Below are 21,792 nucleotides of genomic sequence, written 5' to 3'. Positions count from 1 at the left end.
CCAATTCAATCCCTAGGTCTTAGTCCATGTGCTACTACAGCATTGACCGTACGTAAGCACCAATAAAAGAATCACAAAGAGAAATAATAGCATTAAATAATGATGTTTATGGTGCACCATCTCATGACCTTTTCACTTTTCATGTGAGGAAGCCAAAGGCATAATGGCTTATAAACAAGTTTAATATAATGATAATAATTCATTAGAGATAATCACATTATTATTTACAAAACCAAGATCCAAAATCCAAGTACTTACCAAACTCGTAAGGGTTTATAAAGAAGTTTAAGATGCAACTGGTTATGTTAATAATAATTCATTAGAGACAATCACATTATTATTTACAAAGAGAGATCAACCAAGCTCTCTCCCTCTTCTTCTTCTTCCTCCTCCTCCTCCTCCTCCTCCTCCTCTGGTTCGAAGACTTAATCGATTCTTCCTCCAATTCGACGAGGGACGACTCGGCTCGATCGCTTCTTTGCCATCTCTCTTCACCTCCTCTGGAGCTACGATTTTTCGGAAAAAAAAAACTAAAACTAAAAATTAAAAATAGACCAATGCAACCACCGGTCATCCCACCAAACAATCTCCTGTCAATCCTAGAGAGAGGAGAGTAAAGGAAGACAAAATAATAAAAGAAAATCTCCATGAACCCAAGCTGTTTGATGTAATGCCTCAGAGAGTCACCAGACCGGCTTCTCCGCGCGGAGGAGAGGGAGGGATTCGGCAACATGCCACCCGCCGCCGCTCCGGTGGCCGGCATGGCAGCAGCAGCAGCAGCAGCACAAGCAAGAGGAGGACGCCGGCGGGCTTTTCTGGAAGTCCTCGAGACTGAGGAAACGAGACGAAGAGGAGGAGGAGAGGTGGCGGAGAATGTGCTCGAAGAGGGACTCGTCGCAGGGGAGGGTGAGGGGTCCCGGGAGGGAGGAGAAGCCGTACTCCTCCTCGGCTTGCCGGAGGAGATGCCGGAAGATGGGGTGGTTCAGGTGCGCCGTGCGCACCACGAACCTCCGCGAGCTGCTCCCCACGCACACCGCCACATGCCCCGCCGGCACGTCCGCCGGCGCCGCCCGCGCCGACGACGCCGACGACGCCCGCATCCGCCACCGCCGCAGCATCTGGCGCAGCCTCACAATGTGCCTGATCGTGCTGCATTTCCCCGTCCCCGCTCCACTTCCCATTTCTCTCTCTCTCTCTCTCTCTCTCTCTCTCTCTCTCTCTCTCTCTCAAACCTACACTTCTCCCTCTTCCTTTCTTCTTTTCTTTGGGTTCTGGGAAGCAGAAAGAGAGGAGGAGGGAAGACAGAAGGGGGCTATAGAGGAATATATAGAGGAGGTGGGAAGGGAAATGGTCCTGGATTTGGTCATAATTACCAAAAAAAAAAGAATAATTTTTTAATGATTTATTAATTTTCTAGGCTTTTTCTTTTGTTGTGTTCTTGGAATAGAGATTGATTGGCTATCGAGAGGTACGGCTGGTATGAAAATAGCCATCTTTTAACTCTCCGTTTGTTTGTTATTCTTGGATAGAGGCCTCCTCCGGTATCCTTAACTCCATTCCTTTCCTATCTTTTAAACTTTAAAATTTGATGGAGGGCCAGGAGTGGTAAAAGGATTAGATTGGATTAAGTTGGGATAAATATTATATCTTCCATTCATATCTAATCCTATCCAATAATCTATAACAATTTCTCCACGAATAAGTATCTCTTGACCTTAATTCTTTTTGGAACAAAAACTCATTTTAGATCATTTCAAACACTTTAATATTGTAAAAAAATAAAAATATATTAAAAAATCTATTTCATCCTATCAGCTTAAGCTTTTAGGATAAATAGTAATTTCAACATGGTATCAGATCAGAGATGCTGAGTTGAAACTCTATCTCCACACTCTTTAACTCTGTTAAAGAAAAATCTAGCCCACATGTGAGAAAGAGTATAAGATAATTAAAATATATAAATAAATCTATCTCATTCTATCAGTTTAAACTTTTGGGACAAGTGGTGATTTCAACATGGCCAAAACCTATTTGATACATTCCATCCTACTCAAATCCAACTCTGCATTGTTATTTTTTAGGTATTTCAAAAACTAATTATATAAACTAATAATAGTAAAATAATCTATATTTATTCGTGTTATAATTATATGAGTCATCCATTGCAGCCAAAAAAAAAAAAAAAATCTCCATAAAACCTAATAATGTAGGCGTGATACAAGCTTTAATTTGCATGCAAGCATTTTTGAAGTACAAATTGACACATAAGAGTTCGGTTCAGACTTTGTTTTGAGAAGTCATATAGGCTGGCTTTTGAAAACCTAGGGGCTCTTGGAACCGGGGGCATGGGATCGCGCTTAGTCTCACCGGATGTGAAGCTGGCGAGCGGGTTCGTTTCGGCGTGGGATGGAGTACGGGTCGTATGATGCGGTGCGGCTCACGAGGGCTCGCCTTCGTTTGCTCTCGCTTTGTCGGTAACGTATTGGAAAGCTAACCATAGGGGCCAATCTCTACGTTATTTTAAATCTTTATCAACAGTGAGATTAGTGATGAGATGTTGTGATTCTCTAGAGACTATTACTACTTTAATTCTTCATTTGGTCTTCTCCTACTCACTAGGGCTCATTGCTTACAACGCCATGAAACTTGAATCATTAATGAGCTTTTCTTTTTTTTGTTATGCACTAAGTCATCTGCTTTGGTCTCTGGTCAATAACTTGTTGGTCATGATTTATCAATGTAAAAAAAAAAGAAGTACATACAAGGGCCATTACATTTGAATTTTATAATTGTCAGTAAAATCTTAATGTTGATCAATAGACAAGGAAATTGAAATATCTTCTATCATAAAATGTCTGAGTTAGTCTATATACACAATCTCAATGGGAAGGGTTGAGGAAAGGTAAGTTGATATTATCTCAATCAAAAAGATTGGAAAATGTCTTGAGATAATGAAGAATACAAATATCTAAAATATTAGTATTTGTGTGACAGAAACAGATGAGATATTAATGTTAAGAAATTTATCTTAAATGAAATAACAGTAATAATTTTAAGAGGAACTTGCTGCAAGGGAGATACAAATGACAAATCTTAAATCTTTATTCTCTTTCAACTTTTCATCCCTCAAAAAGAAAAATCACTAGTTATACATCTTGTATTCAATATTGATGTTAGTTATGGCAGGACGTTGGTACGATGAAAGCAGTGGAATGAGAATTGAGAACTATTCCAAGAAAAAGTGGGAGTAGGTTCTAAATGCTTATGTTAGCTATAGGTAGTAATTGGCATGGTGCATGCATTTGAGAGAGATTATTTTAGAAAAAAATTGAAACTAGTTTCGAAATGCTCATAATGGACATGTCACACAGCATTTCATTTGTAATTTGTAACGAATATTCTATAATGATATAGCGGTAAGGATCTCTGCTCAGCTTTTACGGAAACATCATGCTAATTTTATGGATAAAATTAGGTCTTCGATGATTTGTTGAAATTGTCTCAAGACATGCATTTGAGGAGGAATTATTTTAACAATGAATCGGCAGTAGGTAAGAATACGTTTTTGTAACATAGGGTTAAGGGTTGCTACTCAATATTTATTGAAACATTATGTTAATTTTATAGCTAAAACTAAATCTTTGATAATTCGTAAATGCTAGTTTTACTATTCCTTTCTTGCGCTTCAGAAATTAACGGTTATGTCATATCAAGAAATAAATTCCAAAGTAACATGGTGAAGTTTTCTCCAAAATTTACACACTTTTTGTAAAATCTCTTTTTAATGATCCGATCTAGCATCTACAACCTCTCAAATTAGATTCACAAGCCTATTTATGCATACATACATACATACATACATACATACATATATTTATATATATATAAAAGCCAATAGGTGAGAAAATTGTATATACCCAACTAGTTTTTTTAACCAAAAAAACTAGTCACATCATTATTTCCAATTCTTCTATCTTCAACTATTGGTCAAATTATCTTCAAGCTTTTGTTACTTAGAACTACATTCCAACACGTCTTAGGCAACTTAAATATGATATCTAGTTATTCACAGGTTAAAATATCACAAATTCAAGCACCGCCCAACCATCCAGGGTTGATAAGACGAGGAAGAAAACTTGAGTAATTTTCCTATTCAGCAATGGCTAAGTAAACTTTTAGGTCAATATTAGTTCATCTCTCGCATTCATATCATGATCCAGACGAATCAGATCAAATTTTCATCATCCATAAATCAATCAACAATAGATGATTTACTATAACAGTAAATGTAAATAGTTAATTTTAATCACATCTATCTATTTATCTTTCCTATTCAATTATCATACTCCCAATTTTAGGCTCTTGGAAGTTTTCTAGCATCACTATTATATTATTCTTTTGAGAGAGAGAGAGAGAGAGAGAGCGAGCGTGTGGCGCGGTGCAGATGAAACCCACCACGTGGGTGCTGGAAAGGTGGTTGGAGCCCCAAGATGCCTCCGTCCAAACCCAATAAACAATTCCCACCTTTGATTCCCCACCCATGTGCAAGCTGGACCATCTTCTCCATTTTTTTAGGTCTTTTCCTTCTACCACCATAACTCCCTAACTCAAGTAAACATGGCATGCTTGGCTTTAATCAAGAGCAAAAAGTGCTAGCTTCATGATTGATTTACTTACCAAATTGATTATTTTCTCTTCTTATGAGGGAAATTTTGTTTGGCTTGGTTGTTATATATAGCCATTCTTAGTCCTTAGGTGGAAGGAAGCAACATTTTGTGGACTCATTCTCAAGTACTTCTTGTAGTTACATATTTCGCAATGATGGCGGAGTCGTGGCATAATGTAGGCCTAAATCTATTGTGGCATTAGTTTAAAAATTTATGTTAAAATTAAAATTGTTACTGCATAGATTGTGGAGTAATGCAAAGCAGGGTTGCGAGTAATATCTAATAATCATACAACTCTACCTAATCATTAGTAAAATTGGGTCGGACACCAAAATTGAATACGGAAGGTCCATTATGTCAGTCTTGGAGATAAATGTATACGAATCGTTAACATGATATATAATATAATAACAAATTTCATGATGCGTACATATATACAATGTGTGACATGGGCTATATATATTAGTAAGTTTAGCATCATATATTCTAGGTTTGTTGTGTACTTGCGCTTATGCGTATGTGTTTCACGTGGTTTATAATTTTTGAAAAAAAAAGAGAAAAAAAATAAACTGTATTCGAGTAATTGAAAGCTCAAAACTAAACATCCCCATTAGGCTAGACTTTTTTATATCAAATAGTTTATTTATTGCACACTTTTAACATAAGTTTTTACACTTATACAGTTATTAATTGTTGAATTATTTAGATTTTTATTTGATTAATTAAGTTGAAACAATTTGGAAGTTTTTTCTTTTATGCGCATCATGCCAACTTGTTGGACTGCAATGAATCGCTATGCAAGTGCTTGCAATTCAGTGAGTGATATCCAAAATTAGTAAAATGTTAACTCATAGTATGTAAAATGATGCACTCCCTTATAAACTCAATTTGAAAGGGGTACTTAAATAGTTTGGGCCAACTCTTCATTTTCTTCTAGCCTCTTCAATTCAATAATATTTAGTAGGAAGGAAAATGGTGCGTTGCTCGGGTTAGCTTTATAGTTGACATTTGTATATGTTCAATGACAGTTATTAGAACATATGTTTACTCTCTTTCGTCCTAAATTAGTGTTTTGCACATGGAAGAATGCAATTAGCTCAAAAATTATAAATATTCTTTGAATGGGCATAAACTAATTATTTTGCTTTTCACTTTTTCTTTTTGGTTAAACTCTTTATTTTAGCTGATACGAGGCCCCTCTACTTGTTTGGTTGTACTTGATATTGTCGCCTTTGATCGGATATATCTTCCTATCCAGGAAGAATCAAATTGAGTGACAAAAAATAGAGTTGATATAAAAGTCGAGATCTACTTCTTAAAAAAATTTATATTTTTTGAATTTATCTTTACTAGTCATATCTATTTTAGAAAAAAGAGCCTTGTTAAAACTAGAAAGAGAAATTCAACCTGCATTGTACAAGGACAGATCTCATCATTATAAATAGAGGCAGTATACCTCGGTTTTAGATTATCAATGAAAACGAAGAAGGCTTAAACCTAGTGTTCACAATTCTTCTATCTTCTTCTACTCTTTTTTTTTGAAAAATTTGAGTTGAGCGGGTTAAGAAAATTCTTCCTTCTCCTCAATCCGATCAGAATATGTTACCACAGTTAAGCACATTTGATGTTAAGTGCAAAAGACAAAACTATTTAAAGCTATTTTTTTTTGGAAATAAAAAAAAGGTTTGGGTGCATTGAAATTTATTTCAAAATGAGGAAATTTGGGTGAGCAGCAAAATTTTATGAAAATATCAAATTCATAAAGTATATTTTTTATGCTTTGAGCATATTTTTCAGATTCACATTATTCTCTCATTATGACCTTATTTTTTTCTATTTTTATACTTTTTTGACACCAAAAAAATCTAGAAATGGAAAAACCTCAATTCTCAAAATTTAAATATTTTAAATCTATAAAAACAATAACATCATAATTTAAAGTTAGAAAAATCCAAATTCATCCAAAAATTTTGTGGAGCATGTTTATCAATTTACATGTAATAAAAATTCATGTAGTAAAACTTCTTGATAGAGTTGCAAAAATCACTGCATCTTATCTCTAGAACTTCTATCACATATATTGCTCTTGCTGATCACTAATTACCATCACAACTTGTAAAGTGTCACTTTCCTTCAACAAAAGAATGAATAAGTGCTGTGATGTCTGATGGCATTTTTAAACTGCAACTAGATGCTTAAAAGAATAAAGTATATCTGCCTGTAGCTACTAGATACATAGCATCATCTCTTGGATTAAATGCTCAAGATCAGGCCATTTCTGATCCCATTAATTGGACATATGTTCAGAAGCACACGCAAAATCTGCCTGTTTGTTCACAATACTCTCTTTTTCTTTATATATAAAAAATGCTTCTAAACATGAACAATTTATTGCCATGTAGGGTATATGCTTTACTATCATGAACAACTTGTATTAACCACTTGAATCTTACCATAAATATTCCAGATATTTAAGTACAATATGCATACCAACTTTGAACCTAGGCATTTCTTTTTGCAACCACCCAATGGAAAGCTTGTGACTTGATCATGTGCTTCTTTTACTGCAACAGTGTACCTGGAAATAAGAAGACATGTCCAAAAAAAAAATGCCACTGAATATTAAATTGTTTGAGTTGAAGCAAGGTTTCCCTGCTCCTCCCTTAACAGATAACCATGAGCCACTGCATATACATTGCATCGAATGTTCGGGATCGCAGCATATGAAGGATTCATGAGAGAAGATCTATCAGCAGATGAGAGGTAGATTTGTTTCTTTGGACAGCTTCATGATTCATGAATCAAGGCCAAGTTGGAGGTTTGAATGGAATCAAGCCATGAGCACTGAGCTCAGGAGATGGAACATGGAAGCAAGCACTAATAATATATACCACAGTCCAAGCTTGGAACCCTTAATTGGAGAAGCCGGAGAGGGATGCCCTATTGCCCACGGTTTAGTCCTCATGATTGCCAACTTGTTCCAACTTCAACTTATCTACTTCCATGTATATATAAAAGAAGGTAGAAAGGAGCAACTGGTTATCTAGCTATCAGCATATCTGCAACTAAATAAATAGAAAAGATAGAAGAAGGGATGGAGAAAAGCTTGCATTCCAAAGAGATACTGCTGTGACTTAGTTGTTCTGCCGCCCACCAGTATCATTGCCTGCTTTCCCAGCTTTTGCAAATAAACTTCCTCCTATCTTCCAACCATTTATTAAAGTGTGCATGAAAGCAGATGCACTGGATAAAGTATTCAACTGTCAGTGAAACCATCTAGGTTTGTTACTCTTGTCACAGGTTAGGACTTTTAAAACTCTTTTGTTGAGAACTTAAAGCTTAGATTAGTTTTATTGGGGTTAGCCATAGATTGGGACCCTTTAAGCTAATTTTTTTTCTAGATATGTGTATACACATCAATCTCGTTACTAAGTTTCTCCTAGAAAGTGTTTTCTTAGAAACAACGTAAAGAGACGTATAGCTAGTGTCAAACACAAGCTAAACCAGGCTTAGCTCAAGCTCGACTTGTTTTATGATCAAGCTGAGCTTGAGCCATTTGTTTTTGAGCTATTAGTGAGAGGTTGAGAACAGTTGAGATTTTTTTTTCCTGCATATTATCTAAAATAATAATCCTGATGATATTTAATCTCATAGTTATTTCCTTCGAAAGAAAGTGAGAAAGAAAGGGAGGGGGATCCCATCCCAATTTATTCAATCTAAGAAGAAATAAATGAGTACAAATATGAAGAATTTAGTGCCTCCAAGAAGTTGCTAAACTTGGAGAAACCATGAAGTCTTCTAGGATTAAAACGTATCCAATCCAAGAAATCTAATGCAACAAGGCTAACCGAGGTTCGATCTTTAACCAAAAAATCTATCTATTCCTCTCTTTCCAAATCACCTAGCAGAATGCAATGATCTCAAATAGATCTCGATATAATTTTAACTTTATATCCAAAATACCTTATATATTAATTTATGATTATAAAAAATAATTATATAGATATAAATAATAGTAATTAAAAATAATATCATATATAATTATTTATATATTGGTCTTCCAAGCTAATTCAAACCAAGCTTAATAACCTAAGGCTAGTTTTAGCTCGTCTCATTTTTTAATCAAAAAGCAGAATTTGAGCCAAATTTGGAATCAAATAGGAGCTGTGAACAGCTTGGCAGCATGCTCTTTTGCCAGCCCTACGGTCATGCCTTCAGAATTGAGATAAAGTTATTATTACAAGAGCCGGCTGAATTGATATGTTCCTCCATATGTTCTCTAATTTGGCTTTTCTCATCTTGTGTCATGTCATGTCCTGTCAGGATGTTGCAATCCTAGAACGAGAAGCAACGCATTACCATGTGAAACCTGGATTTCAAGTCCAACGAGCATTAATCCTTGGTACAAGTTGTAGACTTGAATGGACATAATGTTCACTATTTTATTTAATGGACATACAATGAGTAAGCTTAATAAAATGGACTGCTACATAGATTGGAATACATACGCTTGAAGGCTAAGCATTTGGTGCCATGAAGGCTGCATCACTTTCTTATTGGTTTCGAAATTAGGTTGCATGCAACATGATCAAGAGGGATCATAACATCGAACTTCTTATCGAGCACTAATTAAATTTATTTTTCTCTTCCAATCTCCTATGGCATTTCGGTATGGTACATGATCCAATAAAATACAAGAACTTCTAAGAATGCATCTTAGCTTTAACCTTATAATATAAATTCGCACCAAATTCGAAGATAACTTGCTCTTCATTAAAGAGATCAGTTTAGAAATATAAATTCAAGTAGCTAATAACAATAACCATGGATGTTGTCAAGATCATTGGCTTCATGAAACAATAGTTTGGGTATTGAGATGACCTCTAAATGGTGGGTGGGCAGGTGAGACCGGGGGGATCTGAAGGTGGTTCAAACTTCAAATCAGAAAAGTACCTAAAAACAAAGATTCTCGCACTGTTGTCCTTTAAACACATATCTCCACAAATAAATCCACAAGTACGTACTTGGTGGCCGGACATACCACTTTGCTCCATTGCAGTAGAAAGCAAAGAGAAAGAGCATGTTATGTGGCCGGAATAAGCGGGGAGTTTGTCCATCTCTTTGGTTGCTTCTTCCCTCTGTAAATATTTAAGCAAACCCCACATGCACAAGAGCATCATCCACCAACCAAAGCATATAAACAAAAGGGAGACCTCTAGGGCCATTATCTCTCTGTCTGTATCTCTCTATCTACCAAGTGGAAGGTTTGCAGCTGATGATGAGTATATACCAAATCCTCCATGCTTTGGTAATATTCTTCTGAGAATTGCCTTGTTAATTATTCCCCGGTCCGCCGACCTACCGGCGATTCCTACGTGCCTCGCCATGATGATATTTGGCAATCATTTGTGCATCCAAAGGGAATAAGTGCTTGCTAACACTTTGGTTGTATGATGGACGATTACTTTAGTGTGTTCATAGACTGCTAATGATTTTGTTTCTTGGTAGAAGACCGTCGAATAATTTTGTTGAAGTGCATTTGTCTCTCCTTAATTTTGTAAGTTCGTAAACAAAGTTTTTATAATTTGGACTTGTTCCGCTTCTTTTTTGAAATACATGCTGAAGTAGTTTGTTAGCACCACCAAAGTTACTTTCACTGGACCGAATTGATCGGTTGTATCAAGAGACTAGTGAACCAGCACGGTTAGGTCTGGTTTTGTAACTGGACTGCAGTTGTATATGAACCGGTGTAAGTCGGACTAAACCGAGCAAATCAATTTTTATGTTAAAAAAATAAAAACTGCTTGGTGGTGATTTAAACTTAGGGCATGTTTGGATATCTCTCTGAAATTGGGCTAAAAATCATGTAAGATTCATAGATTACGCCATCCATTTAAGAATGGCCCAATATCAACAAAACATCGCTCAGCCCAAGTCTTATGGGAAGAAAAAGAAAAAGAACTTCATAGGGCTTTTTTTTTTCTACAACCCAAAAGTTAGCACATTATTGTAACTACATGTTTGTAAAATAATAGCATATCACCCAAGCATTAATTTCTTTTGGTTTGCATATAATCCATATGGTTGAATTGTGGCAAAGCTTAGGAATGCATAATTAGATTGGATTACGCGAGTACTATACTGACTCGACCTTAGCCCGCATTGTTGAATCCATAGCCTATGATTAGTGCATCTAATACTCGGCACAACTAATTCGAGCCTAAAGCCGGCTCCAATTACCTCAAGCCAAGGAATAGGCTTAAGTGGAGTCCAAAACAAATTTCTTCACACTCTAACATCATGGATCCATTTACAATGTAATATGAAAGCCATGATGCTTTAACATCCGCATCAAACATGGGACATGAACATTCTTAAATTTAATATTTGAAAAAACATACTGCTGAGTAATAAATAATATTGTATAGTGTGACAAAAACATTAGTGACGATGAGAAACTAATAACTTCGGGATAAAAATGATAGTAAGAGACCAAAAGTGGAAAATGATTATGTTGGTTTATATATTTAAGTCTTTTCGACTCGTGCAAATATCAAATGAAAACTGAATTACAGATTTATAATACATGCATCATTCGATATGCATCTTTGGCTAGTCTTCATCACCAATTTCAGAAAAAATAAACTTTATTTTAATTTCATTTAACCAAAATGAATGCATAGTCCATTTTCATTTAAAAAGGAAGAAAGAGAGAGGGAGTGGATGAAGGAGGATAAATAATGTAATTTTGTTAGAGGTGAAGGAGAGTATGAGGGAAGAACAGTGGATAAATCATGTAATTACTACAGAAGCTAACCCTTTTTTGCTGTGAGAAATCAGAATATATAGCCAATACGATAAATATAAAATTAATTATCACTTAAGCAATTAGTTTTAGCAATTTAGTAAAAAAGTATGAAATATAATGATACTATGTTGATATTGTACAGTTATTACCTCTAAATATTGGTTCACCTTGAATGAGATAAGTTAACAAGAAGTAACGACTCTTAAACCATTCGTTCTATTTCAACTTTTCAATCAACAAAGACATCTATTTATGCATAGTATATTTAACAAGTGCTCATTAGACTGATATATAGCTGACTCAAAATTGAGATGATCAAAATAATCAACTAATGATTTCCAACTCAATCATTATTCAAAGATTCATTTCACATGCTCATGTACAGCTAATATTTATAAGAGATAGAAGACTTTGTTCATGTTGAGAGTAGAGGGTAGGAAAGGTTAACTACTCCTTTCAACTCCAAAATCAATAATAACCATCCAAATCAAAGGTTTACATTATTGATCATAAGTTACACCATCAAAATTTGTTAGAGATAAAAAATGACATATTTTTATGGTCTCCAACCTATGCATCATGTGAATACAAAAGTGAACAATTGAAAATGATATAGACCATTATTTTGTTGTGATCTAAGCACTAAATTTATTGATTTTCAATGCATGTATGTTTTAACATATATAAATCATGATCAAAGGTAGATTCTCTATATGAATGTTTTATCATGTAGTTTACTATATTAGTAAAATAAAAATCATCCATTTTTATATTTTACATGATGCATAAATTAGAGACCATCAATATGTGGTTTTTAATTTTTAGGCAACTATTAAAACTATAGATCATGATCTATATGTTGATCTTTGATTTGATTACCTTATTATGATTTTGTAGCTGAAAGTAGATATCCTCTTCTCTTGAGAGGAACGAAGTCCATCTCATATATATATAAATTATATTATATTCATCTCCTACTTTCCAAAGAATGTTTGAGACTTTCATTAAAAGTTTGGATGTGAATTTTGTAAAAAAAAAATAAATAAAAAAAAACCTAAATGATTGCTTGAATTGAATTATGTCATTTTCATATGCCAACCTTAATATATTAGCATCCCACTCCACGTTGAAGAGGTCTGAAAATTCAAATATGAAGGAGGCACCCTCACCTTATTTCCCAAAAAAAAAAAAAATTAATCATATTCATACTTAGTCATAAGGAAATATGTAGTGTTCATTATATACTTGTCCCTATTAGCAACGTTAATGATGATGAGAATTGCGAGAATGATTCCTTAAATTAAATTATATTTTGCTCATTTTTTTCCCTCTAATGGCTATTTTTTAAAATCCCTAGCTCATGTATATAAAACAAACATTATTGTGTACATAGATTTGGTTTTGACATTTTTGTGTTCATGGTTTTGTGCTCAGATGATACATTGATTTTTGGAAGGTTTTAGAAAGAACATTATTATGAATTGTTAGTATCCTAGCTATCAACTAATGGCCTTGCTAGCGAGCATCCGTCTCTCCAAGTGTGGTCTCGAGATCAAGCATGAGTGGTGGTAAATAACCACTATATTTTCGAAACAAAATAAAAATGAAAAAGCATTGTGAATATTCTGTTCATGGTGCAGAGATTTTTCGGAAAACAAAATTGAGTTTGTGAATCAAGGTTGGAAGGAGTTATTTGTTGATTGCAAGTGACTCCAATTGCCCTATGATCAGCCATCCCATCCTCGAGGAGGTCAGCCACCCATCCTTGAGGAGGTCAGATAAAAGGATAGCTTAAAGAAGCAAGTGTGCTTTGATTTTCCATTTTGTCTAACAACAGCTATGATGCCATGGTTAACATTAGCACCTGATCTAATCCAAAAGGAAGATTTTAGCCCATCTCCTTGGAAACCTATCTGCACAAGTAGTAGTTGCTAATCAGATTTGAAGTAGAGTCATAGAACTCGGTGATCAGATTCGTATGTACTATGGGGGTAAACAAACAGCATAATTATTAAAAGAGAGAGAGAGAGAGAGAGAGAGAGAGAGAGAGAGAGAGAGAGAAGGAAATTAAGTATAGTTTGCCACAAGGTGAAAAAAAGCTCAGCTAATAGACTAATAGGCATAATAGAAGGCATTAAGAAAAATAAATAACAAAAGGCTACTAATAAGTTCATTGGAAGTTTGATAGAGGCAACAATTATAGGCCATGGCAAATCACCAACACCACCTGTCAGCTGCAAGCCACGAATAATCCTTATTATTAATCAGACATAATTCATGAATAAATCGTAAAATGGTGAATGATGGAATAATTATATATTGATCAATTATCTGGGGGTCAATTGGTTAATGGAAGGTCATGCCTAACTTGCGAACTTCCCAATATTTTGGAAAAATAATGGTTACATGTCTTGGGGTTTTTTTGGATACCCTCTAATGAAGCTGTCGGTATAATGCAATGGCTGCTTTCTTTGATTAACAGAGAACACGGACTAGACTGAAAATCTAGTACATTTCTTGTCATTTGGAAAAGACAAAGGGAAAGGAGGAGATATGATATATCTTGACAGCTGAACTAAGAAAATAGCAGGAACTAAGAAAATGCAATGGCGCGCAATCACTTTTTGCTGAGGTGCATTCATGCTCTTTGCACCCTTAGCTGCCTTATCCTTTGGGTCTAACTTTCTTCTCTTTTGTTTTAAATATATATACCTAGTTTCAACAGTCCAAATAAAGCAATTGGTGCATTATATATCCTATTTCAGAGCCCTTCATCTTCATGATTGGATGATGTGGCGGTCATCCAAAACTGTATCGCTCTCTGCAGTGCAAAACACACACTCCAGATTTATACTTCCATAGTATACGGCAACATCTAATTCTGTATTAGTTCTGTCGCTGATGGTGAGTCTTATCCTGATCAAAACATACAGCATAGTCTAAACTCATATCACACTCAAATAGCATGAGTCAGGAATGTGATATTAATGGCCCCATATGCATAGACAAATGCCTACATATAAGATACATAATATTCATTATCTATATAGAAAGAGAGAAAGAGAGAGAAAGTGATAGAATAAGAGGGCATAAGTTCTATATTATCTATATAGATAATATTCATTATCTATATTGCAAGAGAGAAAGAGAGAGAAAGTGATAGAATAAGTAAGCAAACAAATAACACACCTCTATTTAGCAACTAAAGATTCTAGGTTTCATAGGTGACACTTTCAAAAATTCAGATGTACATAATTTATGGTAAAAATGAGTTTCCTTTCTTTTCTTTTCAAGAAACAAAAATAAGAGGGCATAAGTTCAGCTTCTGAAGCAGGTTTAGTTCTGACTTGGGGTCACTTCAGATGATACAGGGGAAGCTCGAGAAGTTGGAGTAGCAGGCAGCATACTAGAGATATTTGACAGCAGACTGCTCTCCATTCCGCTCATGAACTCAAATATGAAGTATTTACTTGCATGAATACTGTTATTATGGTTTATGGACTTCGCCATTTAACAATTTAACAGCTGCTCGACTACACGAGCAACAATAGTGCTACTTCTGGGCATATATAAATAGAGTGCAGGGAAGTAGATCAAATTCTGATTTCAATTAACATATTTAATCATATGGTCAATCCATACAATCTAAATTCCAAGCGCATAGTTTCATTGTTTGTAGCACAAAGAACAGTAAGGTACCAAAACAGGCACTGTGAACATTAATTTCTTCATGTCTGTTGAAGGTACTCCTTTTACCATCAGTGCGAGCAATGCACAGCTGCGCCAGCTAGATATAATTTGCAAACTTCCACCTCCAGCACTTCGTAAGATTTTTGGTTGATTAATAAATTCACAATGTCCACTCCATCAGATGATGATACTTTCACATCAATCAACCTAGAAGAAAGTACCTTCAGGGGGCTGGACTAGTTTCCGGTTATGTGATGCTGCCATTTCTTTCTTAAGCTGTGTTAATATGTCTTCCATTGTGTATTCGCGTCGCCAATTTGCCAGAAGGCCAAATTTTTTCGGCTCTACCTGCACTCAGTTCAACCAAACATCAGCCTCAGAGACCCATATTGATGCCTAAACCACATAGAAGATTCAAAACCCAATGCAAAACACATATCTTTGCATGTCACATGTGCGCAAGCACACACGCACAGAGAGAGAGAGAGATATATATACCACTCCTGTCTAAGGATTAACACCACACACGCACGCACACACGGAGAGAGAGAGAGAGATTGAGAGAGAGAGAGAGAGACCACTCCTGTCTCATGATTAACACAAGTCATGTTTATTCGTGAGTGGAATCGAACACTGGGGGCTTTCTCCGGATAGTCCTTGTCACAGAACAACTTTAGCTGATATATGCGTCCCTCGTGAATAGACTGCAAAACAGTACTAATGTTGGAGATGATAACAGGAACCACAAGATGATTGAGATGTAACTACAAAAATAACTCACATTATGAGGGCCAATTATTGTGCCTGTCCAGGAGCGCATGTAGATGTCATCTCCATCATCCATACCATAACTAACAGTTCCATCTCCAATGCCCTTTTCTCCTCGTTCAAGCTCTTCCAGCAATCTGAAGTTCCGAGGAACTGCCATGGAACAATGAATTAGCATTTTCGCAGAATGATGGTTTCTCTTAACCAGGTATTCAAGTGGTATAGTACTCCACCTTGTATAGAAATCCAAAACATTCACATAAAAATCTTGAAGCACAAATTACAAGACAGGAATACATTTCTTCCAATAGAGAGAGAAAATGATTATGAACTTGATGTCTAATATTCTATATTGAATGCAAACTCCGGGGGCAGTGACTCCACCCACAGTTTCACTCAACTTTCAAGTATTTCCAAACTGCCCTGTTTCTCTTGCTGAGGCAGGCCATCATGTGGGACCCAATCTCTGGATATCCTTAGAAAACTCATCTCCCCATGCAGCCTTTCATGTGCACCGCATATGCGAGGTTCTAGTATAATGCAAAAGGCTTCATGTCTGCCACATATCGATGGACCAAAGCCGTCATGCAAAATTTTGTTTTTTCATGTTCTCCACAGGTCTCAAGAATCCCTACTTAAAGAAGGAAACCAAAGTAGCAAGGAGCAGAGATTTTGTTTCTTCAGAGCCATCTATGATTCGCTCACATTCATTGCAGCACAAACACTTTTAGTAGCAAAGAATACCAACAATACTGTCACCCAATTTAGAATTACTCAAATCAGAAGCTGATAGTGTACATTATTTCAAGATATTAATCAATAGTCAACCTACTTAAATTCAAAAGAAGAAGCAGGAGGTACCTCTCTATGCCTATTAAGATATCAAGAAACCCTAGAGTTGACTGTGAAATGTTTGCTACAGGGGTGAAGCCTATCATGCCTTCATCTTACATGACTTTATTCTTCAATGTCAAACAGCAATGTGATGCCATCCTCTAAACTAGTACTAGAAACAGCAGGTAGACATGGATGCAGAGTTACAAAATCTTATTCAGTCTAAAAATCAGCGACATGCAAAAGGAAAATATCACTTATTCATTGACAGATAAGAAATTAAAAAATAACAGATTTTAATTCTTCATCAAAAAAGAAATGAATTTAGTCATTTTTCTTATTCCTTGCGCTAATTAAAGAGACAAAAAAAATCTACTTAAATGGTTTTCTAGATATTTGGTTCTTTTTAATTTTGAGTAGCTCGTCTGATGAAGTCCCAAGTTTCGCTAGAGGATATACGCCAAGGTGGCATATAGTTGTAAAAGAATCACGTTCTGTAGGATAATCCCCCAGATAACTGAGTTAAGACATATCATAGTAATTATGATTATAGTCAAGTTTATTTAGGTGGGTTTCTTAAATTCATTAGATTATGATCTGTTTAATAGGTGGGCTCCATGCTTACAAAATCTTCCTTCGAGAATCTATATAAATAGAGTTTAACAGAGCTTAGGCGTGAACATTTCCACAGAGGTTTTATATGATTCCACCAAACATTCACAAGCAATTGCTTTAACTGGCCTGAAAAGGCAGGAAAAAAAAACTTATTTCATTTGGTAAAAGACTAGAAGGACCTTAATGACAAGGATTCCATCCTGAAAGTACTGCTATGTCCTGTTGGTACCATACCTACATACCATTCCACTAAGAAAGGTACATGAGACACCTCCCAGACACTTGTTTGCTCGTGAACCGGGATGTCTAGACCATCTCAATTGGTACTGATCGGGACAAAAGGGTTCGCTAGCTGGGGTTGCTCGGTACCAGCCAGGATAGCCAAGTCCTGTGCACAGGAAAAGAGAGCCCCTTTTAGCTTTCTTTTCTCTTGCCGGTTCAGTCATGGGAGATAGCTTAAAGAGGAAGAGAAGAGAGAGACAGGGGAAGGGGGAATACGAGAGAAAGGAGAGGAAGAAGGGAGAGGATATGTCTATATCTGGCCTCCTGTATGCTAGAGTTGTTGCAAATCCAATAGACTAAAAGATATATTAAAAAATCATTAAAAACAATAATAGTTACCAAGGTCCGCAATCTCGGTATCGGGTACCATATCGATACCTTATCCGTTCGATTCAGCTCGGTACGGTATGATACACCCCTATACTAAAATAGCTTTCTAGCAATTTTTCTCAATTTTTATTTCGGTACGTCTCGATATAAGTCGGTACAGGCCAATATGCACCTCGATATACCTTGATGCGCCTCAGTACAGTTTGCTACATCTCGGTACGGAGCTTGTACTAACTTGAAGTTAAGTTTCATACTGGTTTTCTTCCAGTATGGTATTAGTACGCCCCCTATGGACTGGTACGGCAGACCATGATAGTTACAAAGTGAAGAAAATAAAAATAAAAAACTACAAGAAAGAATTTGTTGGTACCAATAACTATTTAAGAAGCTCTAAAAACCTATTTAAATGGCTAAAATAATTTCAAGTAGTTAAAAAACACAAAAAACACTAAACAACAGAAAAATAAAAAAGGACTTTGGAGACATCTCTGTAAATTATCATGACACCATCACATCTCAAGTGTCGGGACAGTAGCTTCTTGGTATTGTATCAACCCAGAGCCAAAGCAGGTGCTAGCACCAGGTCTTAAATCCTTTCTTAACAATCATAGTCTTTCACATTCCTACTGTATTTAATCCAAGAAAGACAACTAGAATTTATGTTGTAAGTGTCAACTAGAATTTATGTTGTAAGTGTCAAAGTCATATCATTATCTGAACAATGAATTAATATAACATAGCTTACATGCAAAATGCAAAGATTGATCATCCAAAAAAATGTTCAGGTGACCAATTTCAGCTGAAGTTTAATAAAAAAACAATTTGAATAGTTTATACTGCAATGCACAAAAATTATAATACTGATATTCTTTTGACATTTCAAAAGTTACCTATATATGATTAGCAACTTGAGTTGGCCAGCATTTGAAATTTTCTTTTGCATCCGGGTTCTATTTTGGATGGTAATTCCAATAATAATTTTTAGATGGAAACAAGGTTTCCTCATAATTTAGTCCAAAAGAGGACCTTTATATACGACAATTGGAATCTAAGAACTAAGGCCTTTTCTTTTTCCCTGCACCCACCAGATAGGGTTCTAAGAGCAGGTGTTGCATGTGCATGTCAGCCTTTTGCTGTGCAATTGGATATAAATTCAAAGCCCGCCATTATCTTCTTTACCAGATATCATCCTGTATCTCTTTGTAAACTGTTCACTTTCTGTTTAAACAACTACAATGACCCACTACTGCACACCATAAACATCAAATGGAGACTATGTCAACGAAATTATGAGGAAGCAAAGGTAGCAGTTTTAGTTTCCAGTATAGGCTTGTAAAGAGAGTTTTAGCAAGATGGACAACCTCACAAGTTCAAACCCAAGAGTTACCATTGGCCCAATCAAAACTAAAGGCATTGTGGTCTGCCACTATTTTTCCTTCCTTCTGTTTCTTTGGGCAAATGGTTAACCAAACTATCCATAATTACGTGCACATCAAGGTCCTTCTCAGAAGAGAAAAAAATTCAGAGCATATTGCAGGTGGACTGTTAATTACCTGGCTATATCTTTCAAGAGCCAAGATCCATATAAGGAAGGTTTTTCTATAATGCACCTCAAACATCAATTTGCCCTTCGTCTTGACCAGATTTTTGCATGCTACACTTAAGACCATTTGCCATTTATTGCTGAGTAACACTCCTTCCAACAATCTTAAGACTGATTTCTTTTCTTTTCACATGATCATGAGAAACATAGATTAGAACTCTTCCAAGCCAGATAAGTTTCATACATCAAATAGCAAAGAGAATGACAATATAGGATTGATTATATAGTGGCTGAGATGTCTCGTATCAGTTTGAAGTATCAACTAAAGCTTGGCCATATCAAAGGAAATTCATGAAGGTGACAAGGGTGTTTTGCTAAAACTTATCAAGGAATATTCTGAGTTGTCTCTCATGTAAACTCTAACACATCTACTTAGGGCTGAAAATGGATTGGATATGGATCGAATATTAAAATAGACATATCAGATTTGAATTTAATTAGCAAATACAGTCTTAGATATAGACATTAAATAAATGCTTAAATTTCTATAGATATTTGTCTCAAACAGATATAGATATGAAGTTGAGAAATCCTCTTAATACAGATCGCATACTCTAATCTAATGGAGACATGTTCACAGTTCCCTCCTTGCTTTTTCTAGAGAAAGCTATAGATGTTGCATACAACAGTCTTACATGTGCAAACAAAGCAAAAACAATCCACCAATGTGTATATTCTTTCTGCATCTTTGAGCAGATTGCCAATATCCTACCTCACCATTAGAGGTAAAAATTTATCCCAAAGTAAAAATCTTTTCAAACATATCTCAAATGCCACTTCTAAATTTCATTGCATATTTGAACAGACTGCTGATATGTATCCTATGCTAACAATCTTTTTTGCAAGCCTCAAAACTAACTTCTTTCTTCTCATTCATCAGTTTATGGCATGCATTGCTATTTTCACTCCTCTTCAACAATAACAGAATCAATAAGCCAAATACACTAATCCCAAGCTACGCTACTCATGGAAATCAAGCTAGATTATAATACACATAAGCCGTACATGAAACCTCTACCGGTTCTTAAACTAATGCATAAAATAAGCACCGATTCCAGACTTATCAAAGAAACAATTTAAACCACGGAATTGTTACGCTTTAATTCAATAATTCTTTGAAAAAATCGCATTAATTTCTGCCCTTTTCTCAAATTTCATGGATGGATCTGCACCGATACCGCTTTAACATCTAGACCAAGAAACAGACACGATCGTTCATCACAACAAGCAAGAATAACAATACAAGAAACTGATAAGAAATCCGACGAGATCCAGATGAAAGCCCTAATTAGGAGCAAGATTTCGACGGGAGAAAAACTCTCACCAACGACGCTGGATCCACCGGAACCTCCGAGCGTCATGAAGGACCTCGCCTCTCGCCTCCCTGTCTCTCTCGCCTCTCGCACCACGGGAGCCGGTCGCAGCCGACCGAATAAATCTGAGGGGAATGAATTCCTCTAGTTAGATGGGTCTCGCTCTCTCTCTCTCTATAAGAAATTTTGAGCCAGCTAATAGGAGTATAGGACCCCGAACATGGACCTGAGACCCGGATTTCTACCTATTAGAAGGCGTATTCTAAAAAGTAGCCAAAATGTTTGCCTTTAATAATTTGCTTAGTTGTTCAATTTCTACTAAAATAGAGGGTAGGGATAAATATGTAATATTTAGTAAATAAAAAACTTATAGTTTATTAAATTATTTTTTTTTGGGGCTAAAGCGAGCATTTCATACATCACGGGTATGCTTACATCCAATAAAGTCGGAAAACAAAAAGATCCTGAAGTGCTCCAGGCATTTCTCCCTCCCCAACCTATAGGGTGCCTTCTGAATGGCTCGCTACATATGCGGTTCCAGTCCGCCGCCTCGTTAGTCTCACAATATATATGTATAGCCCGAAATGTAACGCCCTCTCTTATCATCATCCAAATGTCGCGAAACAGGGCATAAACTCCTCTGTCACTGCTCGGGCCCCTACGACCCAACGATCACCGTAGCCAAATCACCCTCTAATAGAACTAAACTCGCTTGAAGCACCTGCCGCGCATAACACATGCCCATCTAGGCCGTCCGCAGGTCTGCACCAGAAACCGAGGTATCGAAAATTTGACAACCCTCTGCTGCCACCGCACTAGAGCTCGAGCCCCTATGACAAATTCGGCCCCTCCTCTCTTATCTCCATCTGAAACTAAGCCATC

At 36.1% G+C, this 21,792-nt stretch overlaps 2 protein-coding genes across 3 annotated transcripts; both read right to left on the bottom strand.

Annotated features, from left to right (window-relative positions):
• Window positions 1-384: 384 nt before the first annotated feature.
• LOC103708279 (auxin-responsive protein SAUR36) lies at window positions 385-1,322 on the bottom strand. Its single transcript, XM_026805061.4, has one exon. The coding sequence runs from the start codon at window positions 1,179-1,181 to the stop codon at window positions 684-686; it is 498 nt and encodes a 165-aa protein (XP_026660862.3). The 5' UTR covers window positions 1,182-1,322; the 3' UTR covers window positions 385-683.
• Window positions 1,323-15,064: 13,742 nt separating this feature from the next.
• Window positions 15,065-21,134, bottom strand: LOC103708219 (ubiquitin-conjugating enzyme E2 variant 1C). Of its 2 annotated transcripts, none has more exons than XM_039114780.2 (4): window positions 20,922-21,134; window positions 15,947-16,086; window positions 15,744-15,869; window positions 15,065-15,513 (listed from the first exon to the last, which is right to left on the bottom strand). In XM_039114780.2, exons 1-4 carry the CDS (start codon window positions 20,956-20,958, stop codon window positions 15,373-15,375), a joined length of 444 nt encoding a protein of 147 aa, XP_038970708.1. In that variant the 5' UTR covers window positions 20,959-21,134; the 3' UTR covers window positions 15,065-15,372. The 2 variants fall into 2 exon arrangements, with proteins under 2 accessions (XP_038970708.1, XP_038970709.1); XM_039114781.3 differs by having other exon boundaries at window positions 15,664-15,869; window positions 20,922-21,091.
• Window positions 21,135-21,792: the final 658 nt, after the last annotated feature.

This window comes from Phoenix dactylifera, chromosome 16 (assembly GCF_051530095.1).
Source record: "Phoenix dactylifera cultivar Ajwa chromosome 16, Ajwa_hap1_PhDact_Kaust_v1.1, whole genome shotgun sequence".
Lineage (NCBI taxonomy): Eukaryota > Viridiplantae > Streptophyta > Magnoliopsida > Arecales > Arecaceae > Phoenix > Phoenix dactylifera.
The sequence above is the reverse complement of the archived record's forward strand: the minus strand, read 5'-3'. Positions and strand labels throughout refer to the sequence as shown.

Coding starts and splice junctions, on each gene's coding strand:
- LOC103708279 (XM_026805061.4), bottom strand. CDS start 1,181: ATGGGAAGTGGAGCGGGGACGGGGAAATGCAGCACGATCAGGCACATT.
- LOC103708219 (XM_039114780.2), bottom strand. CDS start 20,958: ATGACGCTCGGAGGTTCCGGTGGATCCAGCGTCGTTG. Junction 16,087..20,921: donor CGGTGGATCCAGCGTCGTTG/GTGAGAGTTTTT, acceptor GTTCCATGGCAG/TTCCTCGGAACTTCAGATTG. Junction 15,870..15,946: donor CAATAATTGGCCCTCATAAT/GTGAGTTATTTT, acceptor ACTGTTTTGCAG/TCTATTCACGAGGGACGCAT.